At 39.7% G+C, this 22035-nt stretch overlaps 3 protein-coding genes across 3 annotated transcripts; all 3 read right to left on the reverse strand.

Moving 5' to 3' along the window:
• Nucleotides 1-5043: 5043 nt before the first annotated feature.
• Nucleotides 5044-6147, reverse strand: npy2r (neuropeptide Y receptor Y2). The gene has a single exon (XM_070923804.1). It carries the CDS (start codon nt 6145-6147, stop codon nt 5044-5046), a length of 1104 nt encoding a protein of 367 aa, XP_070779905.1.
• A 9735-nt stretch (nt 6148-15882) lies between these two features.
• LOC139299410 (lecithin retinol acyltransferase) lies at nt 15883-17806 on the reverse strand. Its single transcript, XM_070922313.1, has 2 exons — nt 17321-17806; nt 15883-16038 (listed from the first exon to the last, which is right to left on the reverse strand). The coding sequence occupies exons 1-2, from the start codon at nt 17804-17806 to the stop codon at nt 15883-15885; spliced, it is 642 nt and encodes a 213-aa protein (XP_070778414.1).
• Nucleotides 17807-18897: 1091 nt separating this feature from the next.
• Nucleotides 18898-20658, reverse strand: lrata (lecithin retinol acyltransferase a). Its single transcript, XM_070921726.1, has 2 exons — nt 20119-20658; nt 18898-19050 (listed from the first exon to the last, which is right to left on the reverse strand). Exons 1-2 carry the CDS (start codon nt 20656-20658, stop codon nt 18898-18900), a joined length of 693 nt encoding a protein of 230 aa, XP_070777827.1.
• Between the last annotated feature and the right edge of the window lie 1377 nt (nt 20659-22035).

Below are 22035 nucleotides of genomic sequence, written 5' to 3' on the forward strand. Positions count from 1 at the left end.
AGCCTGGTCTTCATCATCTGTTCTTTTTGAGGAAAAAGACATCAGCACTGGCCAGCAGCCACCCTGTGAGATCCGCCTACAGTGATGTATTTGACCACCGCTGGTAGACCGGAAAATGGGAACAAGAAAAAGACAAAAGAGGGTAAAAGGTGATGTAATACAACTCCTTGTGACAACAGTATTGATCCTGAAGCAACAGTCCATTTAGCATAGCCAGAGGGTTCTGAGGATATAATTTTATTCCCCCTGTTCTTCCTAGTTTGCATTGCTTTGAAAGAATATTGATCAGCATCCCTTAAATAACTCAAATTTAACGAGTTCTTGGCTTAAAATATTTCCACTCGTGCCTCAGCTACCGACGGTTCCACAACTGAGTCTGCCGAGGATAAAGCACGCCAAGCCGAACAGGAACTTTATTTTAAATTCCGGTCAACATCCAGTTTGAGTTTCCAGTATGTCAGGCTGAAAGAGAGGTAAATTAGACACAGAACCATGATATTTCTGTTTGATGTTATGGTGCAGTCATTAAAAGAAAAACATGGCATCAGGGTAAACATACAAGCATCTGCAAACAGACAGAAACATCAGCCTTCTCCTGGTTAATAACCCCCCCAAACTCCACTGGCGGTACTGCTCCACACAAATACAGGTACATTGTTTAATAAGAATATTAAGGGTCAACAGTAGCATCTTAGCATCTATGATTCAGTCCACTGTAAATACCTCATGTTGAGAGCGGTGACTCCTGCTGCTGTAATAAGACCCTGTTGAGACAGCGGGGGGCGCTAAAGTATCATTTTTTAGCTCTTTGGCCTCGGCACAAGACAACAGCAGACATTGAGTTGTATGTTTTGAGGTTAGGAAATGCCTTCAGCCGGTACCAGGTATATTGTATATGTAGTATGTTTAACTGTATGTGGTGCTGAGGTCTCTCTAGTGCTGCAAATAATGATTGATTATTGATTGAGTGTATGATTTTTTAGAGATCTTGTGGCGACTAGACTATGAGAGACTATGGTGGAGCTTATTGTTAAGTCCAGCAGAAATGCTCGTCACAAGTTACCAGAGCCTGCAAACTGATGTCTTTAGAGCTGCTTTTATCAAATTGTTTTTTATATTAACATTAAATCAGGTGAACACACAGATAATTATCACTCAGCTCCACAGTTCCACCGAGCTGGTTTCACGGTTCGTGCATTTCATGGTTGAGTCTCGGCAGCTTGAATTAACAACCACAGGTGGCTGTTTCCATTAAGAAAGCTCTGATAAATCCGCTGTATGCTATACCTGCATCACCAAATAGAAAACAAAGTTTGCCGCAAGTTAGGGAAGAAAAGTCAAACATCTAGCTGGCTAGCTTTTTCTCAGGAGCTGGACCAAAACCACAGCTACAATGCCAATCAACCAATTTGCTCTCACATTCTTCAGGTGGCAAAAAAAAAAGAGGCAATATTATGCCAGGCCTGTTATCTCCAAACATTAATGCAGCTTTAACACTTCCTATTTCATCTGTCCATTGGTTCAAGCCCACAAATGTTGGGTAGTTTTATTTCATACACGGTGAAGAATTACAACTAGTCTTTGCAGCATTAGCGTGTCCATCCCATTTAACTGGGATCAAGTAGCTAAAGAACACCATGAGCCACCATTAATTAAAACGACTCTATGTACTTTAAGTGAGTCATCTCTGATGAATATGCTGCTGTTTCACTACCAACCCCACTTAATTATTTCACGATAGAAATACAATTAATTGAGAAAATCGATACCCAGTCCACTGACAAAATGCAATTAATCAAATATTGATACATATGGAAGAGTCAGACATGGGGGGTGACGTAAGTGCTTTTCCTTATGAAAGCCAAAAGACAAAATGAGGATGATTTAATTAGTTTCAAAGCTATTGTTCATTTTACTTGATTAGCAAGTATCCTCCTCCTGAGAGTGCACTTTGTGGCGGCAGCAGATGCTCAATAACATCAGACAGTTAAAGAAACAATTATTGATTTAGTGCTGAATACACCATGAATAGCTTACTAAAAATGGAGATGTAGAGCTAATGTCCCAGTCCCTCGGCTCCTCACGTACGCACAAAGTAAATCAGTGAGGACCTGGTCAACAGGAAGAGCTCTTCAAAACCTGAGCACCGGTGTAATCACTGTAAAAGCAAATAGTGGTAATTAGGACCCTCGCTGCAAACAAAGACAAGTCGGGGAGGGGGAGGAACTCCTCTCGTCTGTCTAATAAGAAATTCTATTTCAGTTTCCTGCTGAACAAATAACGCAAACACACACAAACATCTACAGACCTCAATAAATCAATGAACAGACCTCAATAAATGTCAAGGCTTAAATCTTAAAATGAATTAGTGGTATGTACATCACGTGTGCCATGAATTCGCATGTATTTGTCCATTTATTTGTTTAGCATGCAGTAAAATTCACCACCAACACTTCTTAACTTGGCTAGATTGCTGACACTTGACAAGATATCATCATCATTATTATTATTATTATTATTATTATTATTAATATTATTATGTCCAACCAGACTGGTGATATGTGGAACATCAGGCATGTCCATTAAATGTCCATTTAGCAACACTTTTAGTATAATAACCACTGTGTTAAATGTCTATAGATGCCACTGAAAATCAACACAAAACCCGGCAGCTTTGACAGTTTCCTAGTCCATGTATGCCTCAGTCCTGACAGTTATCATTGAGCCCTCATTTAAACCCATAGACAGTCATTTCCAAATCATAGCAGCCAAAATAAACAAGCATAATCTAACAACTAGCATGTCAAAGGGCTCCACATACATATATGTTTCAGGAGGTGGCATCAAAGATGAATGAATGAAACTTCTCCAGGTGTCTCAGTAAAACAGCTTCTTGAAAAGGGGCCTGAGTAGATGTTCATGTCAATTATCGATTAATCTGTAGATTATATTTTCAGTTAATTCATTAATTATATAACCAATAGATGTTAGACGTTTTCACTCAATAAATTAACTCTGTTAATTGACTAATTGTAAGCACTTAATAGTTATATATTAAAGTTACGTTGCTGTGGTGCACATGGATGCTTAGATATCACTTAACACACCTTAATGTGGGATTTTGTTGAAATTAGTGTAGCTGTTTAGTTTATTTGACAGCACCCTACAAATAAATGAAATTGATTGAAATTAATATAACATTTCACTGACATTTCTTCAACATTGATTAGACATTAATATTTCCAAATATCTACAAAAGCTCCAGTTATTATTTATTTTCCAGTTATGAGATGTGATCGTTCTAAAAAGCAGCAACAACACAAGTATGAAGTTATATATATTATAGTTACGTATACGTTCTGAAAAATGTTTTTAACACGTTTATATATCTCAACTGATAAAACTCATACTACCTGTTGTTATGACTTTAAATGATAACCACTGGTGGTAACAATATCACAATAATATGTTCAAGTATGTCAGCTGAGCTATTTTTGAATAGAACAACTTAGAGATGTAGAAACATACAACAGACAAGGGAAACATACTGAGGTTTTGACATAGCTGTGAAACTTTATACGGCGGAAGGTGAGTGCTAAACTGTAAAAACAAAGTATTTAATATTCATTTTATTTAAAAGCCTGGCTGGAGAGAAAATGTGGCTGAAATCCACACTGCTGTGAGACGCTTTCATGGTATAGAAAAGTTGGCCCTTGTTCAAGCTTCAAAAGTGCGCCAATGATTTAAATGGGCGCTCCGCTTCATTTAACCAAATTACAAACTACCATGACGGCTGAATCACTCGCCAGAAAGTAATTGTTATAATGACTTTTGGAAGGAGGTTTATTAAATATGAGCCTCATCTTTTTTGCTTGATGACTTGACTTGTGCAGACATAGGTGGTGTTTTTTTTGTTATATTTTCTCCCTGCAGTGCCACAATAATTCGATGTGAAAGGATAGAATAATGGCAGAGTTCAACTGAAGTGGGGATGCTCTTAAAGTACACAGTGAGGTCAAATAGCTCGGTCACCCTTTTACAGATGATTTGACGGTTAATAGAGAAATACACTCCTTATGAGAGGAGAAGCACAATACTGTAAACACCTCATAGAAAAGGACTTTATTCCTGAAGTGACGCATTCACGGTTACAAACACTGAGACAGAAGTGGGTCACATTATGTTGAATGTCAGTTAATAACATTTGTCAGCAACAATGAACCCGTTTGGGTTCAAAGCATTGCACAGATATGAGTATTTTTTCTTTTTCTGTGTGAAAATTAATATGTGGTGGAGGGGGGTCAGGAAATATATTTAAAATTTTTGCTCAAGGGAGGGAAGTCTCAAGGAGCCACAATGAAGTGAAAAAAAATATATATATATTTATATAAAACATAGAAATGCTACGTAAACCTCTGCATTGTTCATTTTAAGTGACTTTTTAGTCTTTAATATTAACTGTAAATAAAAAATATGGAGTAAATGTTTTTTTTTTACCTGTAAAAAGGTAGTTGGTTGTACTTTTTTAAGCTCTGATTAGTGTACGGCCACAACACCCTTCACCGATAAGGTAGGGCAGGTTGTGTAGAGGCAAAACCCAGGGCAGAAAAAGTCCTGAAAGCACTTGCTGCTGTGCATTAAGCTCATTGCTCTGAGCTCCAGGTAATACCTGTCGATGACTCAGAGGTGAGTGAGTCATCTGTGCCCAGATGTAAGATTCAAATCCTTTCATACATACACGTAGAGGCACAAGCCAAACACAGACAAACCGCATCAATAAAAGTTTATATTTTAATAAATAGTTGACTCATAAATGCTTGTAAGTGGAAGTATTGGTTGGAATGAGAGTTAGTATGACCCACCTTTGTCGCAGTGTTAGTGACAGTGATATAGTTACTTTAGAGTTTAAGCCCTTTTTTAAATCTTTCCTTCTTACCCATAAATCATTTCCATCATCCCTCATTTTGAAAATGCCCACATAAAACTAAACACCAACTTTTCACATTTGCACAAATGATTACCAGTGAAGCTTGTGTGTGCAATTTAGACATCTGTTGATTTGCAATCTGTGCAAACCCTGTCGTCACCTTTTTGTGTCTTTCTGCCTCTGGAGTACGACCTGAGGGGCCGGTCACACTTGCACACGGACAAAAAGGCCGTCCTGTAGTTGCTGTTCATCCACCCGTACAGGATGGGATTGACAAACGTTGAGCACATGGCCAAAATATGGAACACAGTGAAAAGCAGCTTAAAGTCCTTCATGTACAACACAGTGCTGTCGATGTCTACAGCCAACTGGAATGCATGCAAAGGCAACCAGCTGACAGCGAAGACCACCACCATGGTCAGCAGCATCTTCGTGGTCTTCTTCCTGCGCTGATGACGGTCATTTCGACCGCCGTGAGTCATGTGATTCTTCAGCTTATTCCAGATGCGGATGTAGGCAACAGAGTTGATGGCCAGAGGTAAACCATATTGAATCAGAAGCGCTGATATGCTGTAGATGCTTCCGTTCATGCTGCTTCCCGGCCACTTCTCGGCACACACCTGAATAGATTCGTCCGGTGAAAGATCGAACGTCCCGTACTCCCTGAAGATGGCGAGCGGGCTGGCCAACAGGGCGCTGACGGCCCACGTGATGACAATGACCACAGCGCACATGTCTTTGGACATCTTGGTCTCCATGTGGTAGACGATGCTCCTGTGGCGGTCCAGGGCGATGACGTTCAAGGTGATGGTAGACACGTGCACTGCCAGGCCTTGAGCGCAGGGCAGCATGAAGCACAACACCTGGCCGAACTTCCACTCGCCATACAGAGTGTAGACGAGGGTGAAGGGCAAGCACAGCGTGTTCACCAACAGGTCTGCCACAGCTAAGTTTACTATGAAGAAATTGGTGACAGTTCGTAGATTTTTAAACTTGTAGACAACGTATATCACTAAGGAGTTTCCAGTGACTCCAAACAGTATGATTGTGCTGTAAGCCAGGATGAGAACAACTTGAACTCCAACCAGCTTTGTGCTGTCGTCCAGCTGCAAAAACGTCTCATCGCTGATTGTGCCCTTGGTGGAGCAGCAGTTGGAAGATTTAAGTTGAAGTTGTGGTTCTTCCACTTGAGTCGTGTTTAGTTGCTCTGCTGTATCCATGGCTAACAGTCCCCATAAGTCACTCTGTGAAAAGACGGACATCAGTTTCATCAGTGCACATACATGTTGTGACCCAGACGAAGTAAATCATGTTCTATTCTTTATTAGTTTACAGGGAAACATTTGGCAAAATGTTTTCAGTATTTCTCCAAAGTGGCATCTAAAAAATGCAAAACAATGTTTATTTTCTTTTAGTGCATATGAAAAGCATTGCTTTTAATGAAAATATATTGTGCCTCCAGACAGCAGTGACACTGTCGAAGTATTATTTTCGCTGTATGTGTAGATTTCAAGGGATTCTACAAACATTTATTTCAAATAAATATCTAACTTGCATTACTGAGGAAGATCAACTATGATATGCAAGTTAAAGCGCGTGTGCGAGCCCTGTACGATGAGGTGGGTGTATTGAAAATATTAGGAGCTTTTAGCACTGAAATGTCCGCCATAAACCAGAATTAAAACACATCTAATACTGTACATTTTTTTATGTGTAAATTAGTCGTTTTTTGTGTGACGTCTTGTTAAAATGAGAACATCAGAGACACACTGCAGATGGTGTCTTCAAGAGACTGATCCTGAAGCTGTTTCACAGACACTCTGACAGCAGCCATGGTGATTTTGCTGTAATATGGGCAATTTTTTTGATCCATCTTCCATTAAAACCGAAATAAAACTTCTATGAACTTATGATGTCAGTCTCTCCAAACTCCACAAAGTGACATCTGATGACTTCATCAATTCAAGTCGTGATGCTCTGTTTTCCAGCTTGTATGATATCTGCTGAGAGTGTTTGCAGGTATTGACTTCCACAATCAGAAAAGCAGAGCGCACATTCTTCTCACGGTGGATTTTCCCTCACGAAGATCTTGGACAATCACACGGAACGCATGAACCACAGCAGCATTCATTGCTGCTGTGGTTCATTTATCTTCACACGAGACAAACCGGACTATGAAGAGTGAAGATGAGCGACAACCTGCTTAACTGCTGGACTGTCGAATAAACGCCAGCCACGTTATTTTTCTGGTATTTAAAACGTGGCGTTAGAAGTTGAAATGCAGTTATCACTGAGTCCTGTGGCAGTTTGTGATAATTATTTATAAAGGTAGACATTATAAGAGACAACGTGACATGGGTCAGTAGCTGTAATACGCGAGCCTGTAGTGAAACAGCAGGAGACAGCTGATTGTTCCACAGTGGACGATCAAATGTAAGATCAACAAGCTTCATGCTGAGAATAAGATCGACTCACCTCTATCTGCAGAGTGATTGTCAGATTCCTCTCATTGTTTCCGCATCCAGCAAAGTTGTGACATGTTTTCCTCTCGTTCCTGGTGATGTCCAGATAACCGAAACAATATAAAACACTCAAACACCGACGGAATAACCGTCTTCAGGGAGGAACAACGTGCGCGCCACAGCAAACATCTGCCAGTGCGCACTGAGAGCGCACTTCCTGCCCTGCAGGACTCTGAGAGACCGACAGATGAGGCGGGTTGAGGAACGGGGAGGAAGCGCGTCCTATCCTGACCGTCATCCTCAAACCCAGAGATGATGTCTCTTTGCCTTACAACTCATTCTGAGCGAGTACGCGTACGCTCGTGCTGGAATGGCAAATGGTTTCCGCCTATCAGCTCCAAATGGGGACGCATGCAATTCATAGTATAAATGCAGAAAACCACCCTTGATGTCAAATTGAGACATGTTTCAAATTATTAAAATAATTGAATCTAGTCTGTTTTCCATTAATGTCAGTAGCTCAGGGCTGAATGCCTGTGCAGACAATCCTTCAGTGGAGAGCACACAGAGCTATTTATCAAACACACGGTGAATCTGCGTGACCCTGTTTAGTGTGAAGGTCCAAGTGTTGGATAATTAATTTCTGGCTGATTGAAAGAAAGAAAATGAAGAGAGCTGAGGCTCAAGTTGGAATTAAAAACAATTTTTTTTAATACATGAGGGCGCACATGGTTGTTTGCTTCTTTCCCACTTTGTGAGCACAAATACTCTGAAACACACATCATCACCCATCCCTCTACCTGTGTGTCCAGTGCAGAGTCACAGAGGATCCCAGCACAAACTGGACAAGCGGCAGGGTACACGACAGTCTACCACAAGGCCAACATGTATGGACACACATGGCGTCATGAAATATAGTGTCCACTTGACACCTAAACAGAGTGTGCCCTTTAATGAGAGGCACGATGAATATTAATATGAGGCAATTATAAACAGCAACAACAACTAGTATTGAAAATTATGAGTAAGACTCAACTCTGAGCCTGAAAATGAAACAGAAATGTTTCCGTGATGATGACAACGTCAACATTGTGGCCCAGATGATATTGAGTAATTAAAGGAAACTGCCATATCTGGTAGTTTGGTGAAATCCTGAACCTCTTCTGGTTTTACTCCACAAACCGCATCATGATTAGAGACCTTGCTTGAAATAAAACCTTACATTTTATATTGCGGTCAGCAACAATGAGAGTTTACCATCTAAAGTGTAGTACAATGCAGCTGACCCATTTCAAACTGTTAAGCCTCTGGCTTGCAATTGGGCTCATAATTTGATTATCACTGTTATAAACCAAGACACCATGTGGCCATTGGAAATTGAGTTACTGTCAAGCAGCATCCTTGGCAAAAGCCCACTTCGCCCATAGTGCAACTACACAGATGGTGAAGTAATGAGGAAAACCAGGAAACCTTGAATGGATGGGCATGTTAACAGTTTCCACCATGATTTCAGGAGGTGGAGCAGACAGTTCTTGTGCTGACATTCACGTTGAAACAAGGTCATCTTTGTTTCAACGTGAATGTCAGCACAAGAAAAGATTCTTCTGTTGTCATTAAAGAACCTCATGTGTTTTAAGGTTTCAGCTCTTTAACTACAATTTATGTCTGCTTGACATTTTTGCTGACTTTTTGACACTATTTTATATTTCTGTATGTGTTTTTCCTTCAATTCCAGGCAGCGATTGTTTTTCATTCATGACCTCACTGCTGTAATGTAATTTTGATGTACATTTGAGGTTCACTGTGATGGATTACACAGCTCAAGAAAACATAGAATGTTTGCTAATAGATTTTCATACCTTAAAGAAATGAATGGAAACCAATGGATGCTTGGGATGGTAAAAGTCAGTTTATATTTTCTAAAGCACAGCAATGTGGCTTGCAATAGCTGTGAGGTCAAATATGTATGATTTGTAGTAAATGGGATGAAACATGTAAATTATTTTTTTGGCCACTTGGTTGCCCATTCTCACATCCAGCAGACTTGAGGCAAGGTCGTGTTTCTGGCCATCTGATAAAAGTAAATCTAATATTCACTCTCCTTTTTAGCTTGGTTTTGGTCTCTGTTTTGGCTGCTAAATGCTCCACTATGCACCACTAACTTTGTCTATCTGCTGATGGGTCGGTAGTGTACAGTTGGTCCTTGGGGTCCTAGGGTCTGTGTATCGCTCTTCATCTGGACCAATTTGCCTAGGAGACCCTACCAGGAGCTATTGCCCCCGACAACACAGCTCCCAGGGTCACAGAGACACGCAAACCCCTCCACCACATTATGGTGGCGATTCTTGGGGGAGACTTTAATCCATTGGTAAGATTAAAATATTGATCAGAGCAGCTTTCATGTATTTTCCTTGTGGTATTGTTGTGAAGGGATTAGAGCTACAAACTTCAGCAAAAGAAATGTTTTTTCATCAAGATAAACTTATGTATCTCTTCTATCTCATTTTTAACTAATAACCTGAGCAAATTAACTTCCCTCATGATTGAATGTTTAATGATTAATTTCTCACACAAATCAAGTGGATTATAATAAGAGTCAAAATATATTCTTCATAGTCATTTTATGCTTGTACAATGTATGTCCTTTCCAATGAAAAGGGAGTGCAAGGATATGAATGTACTCTAAATGCATTTCTTTATTTATCCTATGTAGAGTATAGTTATGGCAATCATGGTCTTAACTCACATCATATACATTAGAGCTACTCATCCACCGCACAAACAACATGCAGCGAGCCGGTGATTGAACGCGACAGCATAGAGTAGTGACTGATAATTGATTTCCTCGATCTAAATAGAATAATGCCCCAGAGATATCTGAAGTGACTGTAGCATACATAAATACCTGCAGGAGTTTTCTTGGCTTACACACTGTGGCTGCAGAGGACGACGGCACATTTATCTTTCTGATCAGCAGAGACATAAATATACTGAGTTAAATAGGGCCCTCATGTCAGGGGTCAGCCTATTGAATAAAATCATTGACCAAATATCACCTGTTCTTTACAAAGCTGCACACCCCTGCATAATGTGACAGTCCAAAGACCAAATGTTCAAAGACCAAATGTCAGTTATGTTGTTACACTTTTTATCCTGAGTTCAATTTTCAATTAAAAATAAAGGCATCCACACCATTTATTCAGATAATGTTGAGGTTATTTTGTCTATTTTATTTTAACATTGAGTCTACATTTAGGTGTTGCTGCTTGTTTTGTTGTCTTGTGAGAATAACACAAGGACGCAAGTGTCCGAATCAAACCCTACGCTACAAATGACATTATTTTTTATACACAAACTGTCTTTTTACAGATATCTTTGCCTTTTTTTTGATAATGACAGAGATGATGGGAAATGAGGGGAGAGAGAGGAGGGACGACATGCAACAAAAGTCGAACCAGGGATGTTGTAATTAGTTTTTTGTTTCAGATGCAATGAAAAATTAAATATATTTTCTATTCATATGGCTGTGCAGGTTTCACTTAAAGGATGCCTCTCTAGGGATGTTTACTTCAATCTTAATGTGGATCTCCAGAGACAGTCTTTTGTGAATCTAAATGAGATGATCATGATAAGATCAAATAGTAATGATAATGCATTGTCCTTCCTTTTCACACACACGAGGCCTCCAGTGTGTATATAATCAGTTTAGACTGGTATCACCACACTGCTTTCTCACAGGTAGTACTTATAGTATTTCTGTCTGCTGGTTGACTTCTTCTCTGCTTCAGTATTCATCATGCTTCTGTACCATATTTACCCCTAGTGTTTAATAAAGATGTGGACAGCAGCTGTACTGTCTCTGCCCTAGATCAGTTCAACTACCTGTAACAATAGGCAGTGTTTCAGGTATTTGTTTTGCACTTTTTATCAATTTAAACGCACAAAAAATACAAAAGAAATCCATTTTGGTCTCTGTTGCAAGACGACACTGTGAGCAATAATGATTAACCAGTTATTTTTCGGAGCCGAACTCAATCTTGAAGATGTGGGTTTAGTTTCAAGGGTCGGGGTCCCACAATGCTGCTTGCAGGCCTGCCTTACCTCTCGATGGCCTCTTGTTTGGATGTATAGTAATGGAAATGTACCGGGCCTAAAGCAGCTTTTATGGGATTCAGAACTAATTACATGTAATATTATATATATATATATTATATTTTGGCATCATTACAGAGATAATTTACAAGTTTAAGTTACATCCGTGACCCAAGACCCAAGCTTCTAAACTGGAGAGTTGTGAGCAGTCATTAGGTTTAATTTGCATATAGATTTGGATGTCATCTGCATATGTGAAAATAACAGTTATTACAGCAGACTTTGCCGAAATACTGAAAGGAAACAAAAAATTGCAAGCGCCTACACTGAACCTCATGGTATGCCAAGACGGAAAGGACTTTTGGACAGCACCCTCTCTGTCCAACTGTCCCACATGTCCATAAGATCCAATTTCCAATTACAGGCAATGTAGTTGAATTTACACACACCGGCAGCACATGACACACGTCGAAACACCAACAATAATTGTTTCTGTATATCCTGCATACCAACAGCGTCATCATGTGCATCACTGCAAATTTAAATTGTCTATGCGTCAGGATATGCCATTGCCCTATTTTCCTGCTTCAACGCAGCTACTGTACCTTAATAATAATAATACATTTTCCCCAATGGCGCCTTTCAAGGCCTTACATCATATAAGATATATAATAAAACATACACACCTTCACCACCTCTTTTGTCTGCATGGCATGTGTGGGCATCAACTAACACTGTCAATATGTGTTGCACTTTATGCTGACAAGAAACTGTAATGTTTACTGGCAATTAGATGCAGCGATTTGGCCTTCATAACATGAAAGCCCAGGCCGCGGAGGCTTATGATTTCTATTTGATTTCGTTTATTTGTATTGTTTATCAACAGCATCATCAATCAGAATCAAAAGCAAAGATTTGTGTTGTTTACTGCATCTGAACCTAAAGTGAAATGTTTCAAAGGGACCATTGCCGGAGAGATAATCATTTAATTGAGTAACTACTAGTCTTTCAATAGTGTGGGAACCATTTCACAGTTGGAATGTAATGTCCCTCAAGGCTGTGGTGCGGCTGAAAAAACTGTTGAAAATAAGGAAACAGAGACTTACTGCTGTGCTAAAACAGCAAAGACAAAGGAAATCCCAACTCTAAAAACGATAGAATATCTATCCATGAATTTTAAATAAACAAATTAATCAGGACTAAGAGCACAGTAATAGCTTCATTCCCTTGTAATGGTCCTTGAATGAATGGTGGATATTGTAACCATGTTTATGCTTAGAGCAAGTCCTACTTCATCGTAGAGAGAAAGACCACTTGTTTGTGCCCTCAGTATAGATTCACTCTATTCTTACAGAGACCGAAAACTTGATTTCTAAAGCAGCCATGTGATCCATCTTTGATGTATTTATTGATAGCTAAATAACCCATGTGGGAAAACAGATATGAAAATCAGATTTCCCTCAGTGAATCCAGGCTAAAAGCTGAAAGGCGTCAATTTCAGAGGTAACAAAACTCAGTTACCCTTCAATCTCAGCAGGGTCGGTGCATCTGCACTCCGTTCAATAGAACTTGGGGGCTTCAGCCCATTACATCAGCCTCTCTTAAATCAATACATAGTGCTTCTCTGCAGGATTGGTGCCTAAGTGTGATGTCAAGGCAATTATCCTTCATTTGGTCTTTACCTGTGTTACTCAGGTTCAAGGCAGAGATACATTTATACAGTTTAACCCCACTGATGTTTCAGATCGTACTATCCTGGACGTCCAGCAGGTATACATATAATATGATGGAAAACATCCTCACATCAGTTTATCCATTTATCTTCATCTTTGATTTATCTGAGCTAAGGGCAAGTAGCTTTTGACAGTTTAATACCAATTTTATGTGTAGAGTGAGAGGTTCATATATGACCTGAAATTGTTTTAGAAATTGTTTTAGACAAAATAATATTACCTCAAGGTCTACTTACGACAGTAGGTTATCACAGATGTGTCTCAGTTGTAGTTGTAGAAGTATTAAACTTCAACCGAAGTTTGGTCATGTGATAACAGGTGGTCATATATTTGGGGAAGATTATAGCTCCAGTCTCTGTTCAAAGGTGGTCATTGGCGTCAGATGTTAATGGCCTCCTTTATCTTTCTCCAGACTTTGAGTCCTTCACAAGTGATGCTGTAACCGGTTCTGGCCTTATGTTCACATAATGTTATGATAGTTGAACACTGGAAGTATCTTAACATTATGCGTGAATGTATGCATTTTACTTTGCATCAAAGTAAAATGATCATTAATTATTACTTTATCAACACAACGTTGTATCATTTCTGTCTGAAAGCAAATGCTAAAAGTGTGGGATGATTATTTTACTCCATCATCACGTTTTACATTTGTTTCATTGTTCGACAAACACAAATAAACATATTGAATGCATTTCCTTCATCACAACAAATTATTTTGAAAACTGCATTGTTTACATCAGCTAGCAGTCTTCTTCTTCTCGCCCTTTGCTTTGTTTCTTGGCACGTAATCGCCACCAACTGTTGATCAGTGGAATATCGTGAAACTATTGGCAGCATTGCTCTATAGCACTGCTAGTGGTCAAAATTTCCACATGGTACCTTTAATTTGAAAAATACAAGAAAATCCTGCTGTTTTTCACAAAGGCTTTTCCCTTTAACAGTCTACTAGAGGGTTTCATCTGTTCTCGTAGAGCCAAGGTTAGAACCAAGAATTGATAAGTCTACAACAAGACAGTGAGATCCACTATGGAGACAGATACAACAAGTCATGGCGATACTTCATAACATTTTGCAAATTTTTTGCTGTGTTAACACAGAACCTGCAATTCCCTCCCTGTCCAGTAGTTGTCACCAGAGTCAACCTCCACCCCCACCTGCACACCTGCTCCCAATTCCCTTGTCAGCTCCACAGTATCTACATATACCTTCTGTTTAACTGTTGTTCCAGTCTTCTTGCTGTCTAAGCCTTCCAGCCTTCCTCCCTGCTCTGTTATGACCCAGTGCTTGCCTTTTTGGACTTGTTGCTTGCCCACTTTGCCCCTTTGGACTTGTTTGCCCAGACTGATTTTCAGATTCTCCAAATAATCAAAAGATTATCAAAAAACACAGATATTAAAGGTTAATTTTCAAGTGTTTGGTTCAGTTTGAAGTCCATTTTCTCCCTTTTAAGTACTTAAATAAACTTAATCACTATCACTAATCACTATCAAACTATATTAAAGATATATTGATTTCTTATATAAATAACATTCCTTGCTCACCACTGAGTGTCTCCTCTGGGTCACGAAACCATTTTGAATGTTTTCCCTTTGGACAGAAGCAGGATTGATTATTTATAACTCTCATCCTCAGATTCTTGAAATAATGAATCACATAGAAATTCAAGGTTGTTTTTATTTCTTGCTTGCTCGCTTTTAATTCTTAGGGGAAGGTTAAAAATGTTGCCCTGTTTTTCCATGTTATTCTTATTGTCACTACTATGACATAAAGTTGACCACATTTTCTTCAGTAATGAGCAAAAACATTTAACTATAATCATGATTGTTTGTGGCTATTCTTTCCCAAGAATATATTCAGCAGTATGTTCCCACGGACAATCCTTTTGTGTATTTGAAATGCCCTTTTTAATCGGGCACAATCCAGGGACTGTACAGAAACCTACTTGAAATGAACATCAGCAGAGAAGATGTTAAGATAAAAGTATTTGATGTTTCATACAAGAAACACAACAGGAAGCAGGTAGATCTTATGTCTAATTTCCCCCTGGGGATCAATAAAGTATTTCTGATTCTGATTCTGATATATGTTTAATGGACTGACAAACACATGTGACATTTGCAATTACGATATATCAAAATGGTACTTTATTCATTAATAAGAAACTTATTGCACTTTGTCCAAGCCAACCTTTTAGCAAGAGGATGACATAAGCATAGTATCACACTGATGACAAACTTAAAAAAGCATTCACTACAACATTCCTGCAACATCCGTCTGCATGCACCATCATTCAGCCATAAGTCTCATCTTTCCTAATATCTCTGTTGATCTTCATCTTCAGGAGTTTGCCGCTGTGCTCAATCAAGGTCCATTTATAATCTATGAGCTGCTGCTGTTTAATTAGATTTTTTTTTAAAAAGAGCCTGGTGATCTAACAAAAAAAGGTTTGTAACAGCACGACTTTTAAGAGCAAATGATCAAGGCAGAGAAAAATAAAACATCGGTTGATATATAAAAAAGTTGACAACAATGACATTTTTATTATCGTGAACACATTTGTTTCCCAATGCCTTTAGTCACGCAGCTAAACCACAGGACTTCATTACAGCTTCCACTAGTGTGTTAAATTAGAGTCTTTTCTCATGAGCCGTCTCTCCCGAGGCGGTTAGGCTGCCATCCAGATGGTGAATGAGATGAGCAGCGTCGGTAAAACTGTCAGCGGTGTCACACAGCCCAGATACAGCAAGATCCCTACACCACACAGTGCCGTCAAATAGGAACTCATCCTGCTGCAGACGATCTTCCGTACTGTTGTGCAGAACTACAAGACAGAGAGTGAGAATTAGACAGTGATTTGAGGCCAAGTAAATCACAAATTAGCAACGCAGTAGATGTCTGTTATCAAGGGGGAGGTCTTCATTACCTCCAAAATGGGCATAAAGTAACACTAGATGGAGCTACTCGCCTCATAAATAAGTGGAGTTAATTTTCCCTCCAGTGGACTGAGGCAAACAGCAGTCTGCTGTGAAAACATCCTTGTATGACCAAATTGTCAGAAAGTCTGAATTTCAGCATGAAGGTCATTGTGAAGTAAGAGTTTTCTTCAGTCACACACTATCATAAGTACATTTACTATAGATTAACACCACCTTACACTGAGTGTTACATGCAAATGTGTCCAATAATCTATTTTTCACTAAATCCCTGGAAATGACTGACTGCAATGCAAATGCTACACGTGCAGTGAAACTTAAACCTTTTGACTTTTGCATGTGACCGTTCTCATGCGTCGTTAGTCTCCAGGATGCAAAGATTGAAACACTTGCGAAGAATTAAAGATTACTGTGGAAAAACAAATCAAGGTTTCCACATAAATCTGTAAGTCATTGCTCAAAATAATAATCATGGAATGTGAGTGTTTTTGACTGGCTGACTATAACATAAATAACAGTTTATATACCGTATATTTCAAAATATTTTATGATCTATTTTCAGCAGGCAGTTTGTAAACTACACTTCATAGACTAATTCAATCCTACTAGATGGAAGGTACTTTGATTCATCTCATCTCATTTTTCAAGCCTGCCCTAAAACAATACTCACAAGTCTAATATGTCTGTTAAAATAGTTATTGGTCGCTGTCATTGTTCCTCCTCTCTCTCTCCATACTGGCTGTGAAATGATTTCTTCCTACTGCATTTACAGTGTAAGTGAGGGGGGACAAAATGCACAGTCGTCATCCCATGCAAAAATGTATTTCAATGTTCATCTGAATCTTAGTCAAATAGACATCTTCCAAGGTTTTTAGTACAATATTGCCTCTTTACTATCCCTCCGCCGTAACTTAGTGAGAAAAGTTTGTCGGGGGAAATTTGCAATAAAAAGACTTTGAAACTTTTGAGGATATCTCCTTACAGTATTCAGACTGTTGAAGCCTCATATTAGCTTTGGTTAAACTTTGGAATTCAGTTTTACTCAGGACGAGGACTATGGACTTTGTCCCCCATCATGTACATTGGTTAGGAAAGCATCTTTTCACAGCCAGTACGGACAAAAATAAACATCCTCTAATCTTTCGACTAACAGGAGGCCAGAGACTCTACCTGGTACGTCTGGTAGCTGATGGCCATGCCATATCTGCAGTACATGACGTAGTGTTCACAGTTGTACCACAGTAAGCTGTAGGTGACCGAGCCCTGGAGTTTCTCAGCCCTCCTGGCCACCTCGTCCCCGTCCAAAGCTGGCTGGCTGCACACCTTGTCCATGTGGTTGACCAGAATCTCTGAGCCGTACGCAAAATCTGCCACAGAGTCAACTCTGACGCTGGCAACCTTAGTGATAACCCCCAGCAGAAGGCGGTTATTTGTTACCATCTTGGCAATTGCAGATTTATTCTTGGAAATCACAGGCAGGAAGTCCGGAATGAGGTGAGCCACTCGATTGTCACCCAGGTAGATACCAAAATGTGTGAATAATGTCCTGGGGACTTCTAGTAGATCTCCACGCTTGTAAAGGGACAGGTCATGTTTAGAGTCCTGCTCCTTTTTGGAGGCCACAAAGAAAAAGTTGAATAGTTGATAAAGAAACATGATGGCAGTGTGCAGCAAAGTGCTTGAAGCCCGTTTTATTTATGTCTGAAACTGGGAGGGGCCAGAGTGGTTAGTAGGATTAGATGTTGGTCAACAGTTTCAGTGTGATTTTGATAGAAATAAAGGAGCTTTCTCTAATCACTTTGTCGTGTGGTTGGATTTTTGAAACTCAGGCCTTGTTTCTGGTGTATTAAGGTCAAGGGTCCTCGTTAAGGAGGCTGACTTGGCACAGAGTTAAATCCTCATTTAAAATGTCACTGATATTGAGCCATCATGCCCAAATAAACAGCCTTTGTTTTTCGTGGACTAGATTGGCCTGCAATCTCATCGTTATTCAGCACTTTCTTGGATATTTAGAAGCGTGTATACATATCACGTGGTTATAGAAATGTAATGATGTGAAAACTTATGTCGAATTAGCTAAAAACATCACAATATATAGTAAAATTCAAAGGGTATAGGTGCAGTATTACAGCCAAAATTAACAGGCTCAGCAATCTGATGGCACTACATTGATATGATTGATTACTCATTACATTATTCATACTATCTTTTGCAGCGTATCCATAGTGTACATTTACACACATTCTGTGTTACCGTTTTAAAAACCTGAGTCTCGAAAATGAAAATGAAATATAATATCACACATATTAAGGCTAATGTGGCGCTCTGCTTTCACTGGCGTGTGGTTTAAGATGTATGGAGAGTCACACTCACACAAGGCACACAAGTAAAAATAAATTGTTTATTAAACATTTGTCATATTTACAACATTATATTAAGTACACTACTATAAAATACTCACTGTATATACATCAAGGTATTGTTGAAGACAATTGTGGTGACTCAAATGTTAGCAAAAATTGGATTCCTATATCAAAGAATGATTGTATTTCTCCACACTTTTATGAGAGGACAAATATAAGTCATATAGGAAACTACTAATGCATGCATCAACACAAATCATTAAACATCGTCCATGCGATAAAATCAAAGTATGGTTGTAAAGCAGACTCGTAAGGCATCACATGACAGGAGTGCACCGTCCCGAGGAGGTTTCAGTTCAGTTTGTTTTGCGGTGCTGAACACCTTTAACCAGCCATCCACAGAGTAAAGGGAATAAGGATTGTGGGTAATGTAGTTGACGGTGCCATGCCGAAAAAGACGATGGAGATGACTCCGAGAAGGACGGTGCCAATCACGCTGCGCTGGTCTCTGATGATTGATTTCAAGCACTCACAGAACTACAAAGAAAAGAAATAGTAATAATAATTAACAGTTCATTATTTCACACGTTGCGCTATAAAATTATTTATAATTTTACACCACAGCTGCAGAGCATTTCTGATCCACTGTCACCTGGAAAGTGTCTGTTAAATCACATCTGTTAAACCACAAACAGAGTTTCTGTGAACAGTTTAACCCTCATTCTAAATCAGCGTGCAAGGTTTAACCTGTAGGTAACCATGGCAACAGTACTCCACGCCAGTTACCCGTGATGCTTAAACGGCTTCAGCCCCGTGTTGAACTCCAAGCTGGATTAACAACTGGGCAAAGTGGGGCTGCCCCTTGACCCCAAACTCCTAGGAACCCTAAAAAAACAGGTCCCCTGGTTGGTTTCAGTAATCTGCTTTGCACATTTGTTTGGGAATGTGCACCACTTAACAACATGAACTAAGTTGTTCCCTGCTTTATCAGGGTTTCTTGCAGCGCTTTATAGCAAAGGTGGACGTGAAGGCAGCATCTGCTAACATCAGAAAAAAATATATGAGGTTGATATTCAGTTCAGAAGTAAACTGATCACAAGACAAGATGTGTCAGGCTCTGGGTGGTTTACCACCTGGCTAAAAACAATCCTGAGAGAAACCCTGACGTTGACTTGTGACCTGTGACATGTAGAGCGGTCAAAATGCCTAAAACTAATTGACACATAAAAATCCAGGCTATTACTCCAACAAAGGAGTACTGGCTGTTTTTTGGGTGAGCACTGTAGCTAATGGAAACTCAGAGGAGACAGGGTTCATACACAAAGTACCAAGGCTGGGAGGGGACCCAATAGGGGAGCCAATGGGAGTCCAACAACAAACGTTTGGCAAGGGGCCTCCTGTTAATCTAACCAGGATTAAACTGACCACAAACAAATTTAGAATGCAAACAAACAAACAAACAAACAAACACAGTATCTTTTTCTGAGGTATGAGCATGATGATGCTCCAGGGTGCCAATGTGGAGCACAACTTGTATCATGTTTATCTATATAATGCACGACACTTCTTAAGATTGACATTAAAGAAAAGTGTGAAGGACTATACCTTCTCAGTTTGCCGGCTCGCTGCACATCCGTATCTGCAATATGTCACAAAGTGTTCGCAGTTATTCCACAGCAGACTATACGGAATTGCTCCGATGAGTTTTTCGGCTCTCTTAGCGACAGTTTCATTGGGGAATGCTTGATTCGTCGTCATCTTGTCCATGAGGTTAACCAGTATGTTGGAGCCATATGCGAAGTCCTCCAACGTGTCCACGCGCACCGTGGCACACTTGTAGATGCAGCCGAGGATGAGCCTCTTGTTAGTGATGACGGAGCCGATGAGCTTCTCGTCGTTTGTGAGCACAGGGAGGATGTCGGGGATCAGGTGAGCGACTTTGTTGTCACCTAAATAAATGCCGTGGTGGGTGAAAAGGCTTCTGGGGACCTCCAGCTGGTCTCCCCTTCGGAGGGGCAGTGGGGGACAGCGCTGCGCGTGCCGCTCCCGGTCCAGGTCCTCACCGTCCGGCCAGCTGGACTCAAAAAGTTTGAATTTGGAGACAAGAGAGAGCTTCTCCACCAGGAATGTCAACAGCTGCAGCATCGTGAGAGTTTTAGGAGGAAATATCCGAACGTGCAAGAGTGAAACGAGCTTTTTATCCTCACCGGCACGAGGAGGAGAGAAAGCTCTTAGAAAATCACGAGGGCACGATTGGCCACGAGAGACCTTGTGCACGCGCGCATTCTCTTTAATGATCTCCTCAGCATCTTGTTGTTGTTGTTGTTGTTTCTGCTGCTTTAGCCCGAGGTACATTTCTCTCCACTAAGCACCTTTATTTGGTTTCCACGAACTGCTGCAAAGAAACATGACAGAAGAATGAAGGCAAATGCAACACTTGAAATACATCGTGAAAAACACAACAATTGTTTTTGAATTCAAAAGATAATAAAGTAAATGAGGGGTGTGAAAATTAACAAAATAAGAGTTTTATATAAGAGTATCCAAACGTTGGTTCCAGCTGTGTGCAGTTGTTGCTAAATGCTGTTTCACTGTGTTGTTCTGACTCCAGCCACTGTTCTTGAAGATCTAAGGCCTCTACAAGTATATCATATCATATTTTGGTTGAAGTTCTGGAAGAATGTGTGAAAATTTAGCTCCGTTGTGTTCATCCAATTTAAAATTTAACCCCGTAAAGCCTGAACCATGAAATAATTGCCAGAAAATTCAATTTTTGGAACCTGGAGTGTTTGTTGAACCTTCTGACAAATAAATAAAAAGGAAATTAGATATCAATTTGCATATATGAGTTTTAATTTATATAATTTTTGTACAAAAACATATAAAACAACATTTTTAACCCATTGAACTTTGAGTTTCAATGCCATCCTTTCTCACATCAGGGGGCACACTAGAGGTTGGCCTTTTGTGGGGGGGAGGTGTTCCTCCTGCTTCTGGAGAAGATAATGGTCTGCCACACTTGATTTGCCTACAGCAGCTTGAAACCTTCGCAGGGGCATGGGTTTCTGCCTGGGCTTCAATTTCTTCTGGTGCACTTCATGTGTCTGATTGTGTACATCAGGTTTTTCAGGAAAAAAAATATCACACTGATGATGTAGAGGTCTCAAAAACTCATGTATCAAATATGATACACTTGGTGTAACAGGGTTAAACACAAAATCAGTGTTAATCTAGTTTAAAGCTTCACTCATCAATATTTTATATACACAGTGACTACTTGTAATGTGAAAGGTGACCCGATTAAAGCTTGTGTCACTGTTCTGCTGCCCCCAATGGGCCAAAATAAATCAATAAATACTGCTTTAACATCATGTACCATATCAGTTTGTTCAAGAGACAAGTGGATAACTGATGACTGACAACATGTCATTTAATCGTTTAGATGAATTGATAGCCGATTGATTTCTGGAGAGGTTTTTGCACGAACTTTAACAGTAGTGGAAGACGTATTCAGATATTTTT

This window comes from Enoplosus armatus, chromosome 2 (assembly GCF_043641665.1).
Source record: "Enoplosus armatus isolate fEnoArm2 chromosome 2, fEnoArm2.hap1, whole genome shotgun sequence".
Taxonomy (NCBI): Eukaryota; Metazoa; Chordata; class Actinopteri; order Centrarchiformes; family Enoplosidae; genus Enoplosus; species Enoplosus armatus.

Excerpts from the sequence above, each read along its gene's own strand:
- npy2r (XM_070923804.1), bottom strand. The coding sequence starts at position 6,147 with ATGGATACAGCAGAGCAACTAAACACGACTCAAGTGGAAGAACCACAA.
- LOC139299410 (XM_070922313.1), bottom strand. The coding sequence starts at position 17,806 with ATGTTTCTTTATCAACTATTCAACTTTTTCTTTGTGGCCTCCAAAAAG. Across the intron at positions 16,039-17,320 it reads TCAGCTACCAGACGTACCAG|TTCTGCACAACAGTACGGAA; the intron begins GTAGAGTCTCTG and ends TCTGTCTTGTAG.
- lrata (XM_070921726.1), bottom strand. The coding sequence starts at position 20,658 with ATGCTGCAGCTGTTGACATTCCTGGTGGAGAAGCTCTCTCTTGTCTCC. Across the intron at positions 19,051-20,118 it reads CGAGCCGGCAAACTGAGAAG|TTCTGTGAGTGCTTGAAATC; the intron begins GTATAGTCCTTC and ends TTTTCTTTGTAG.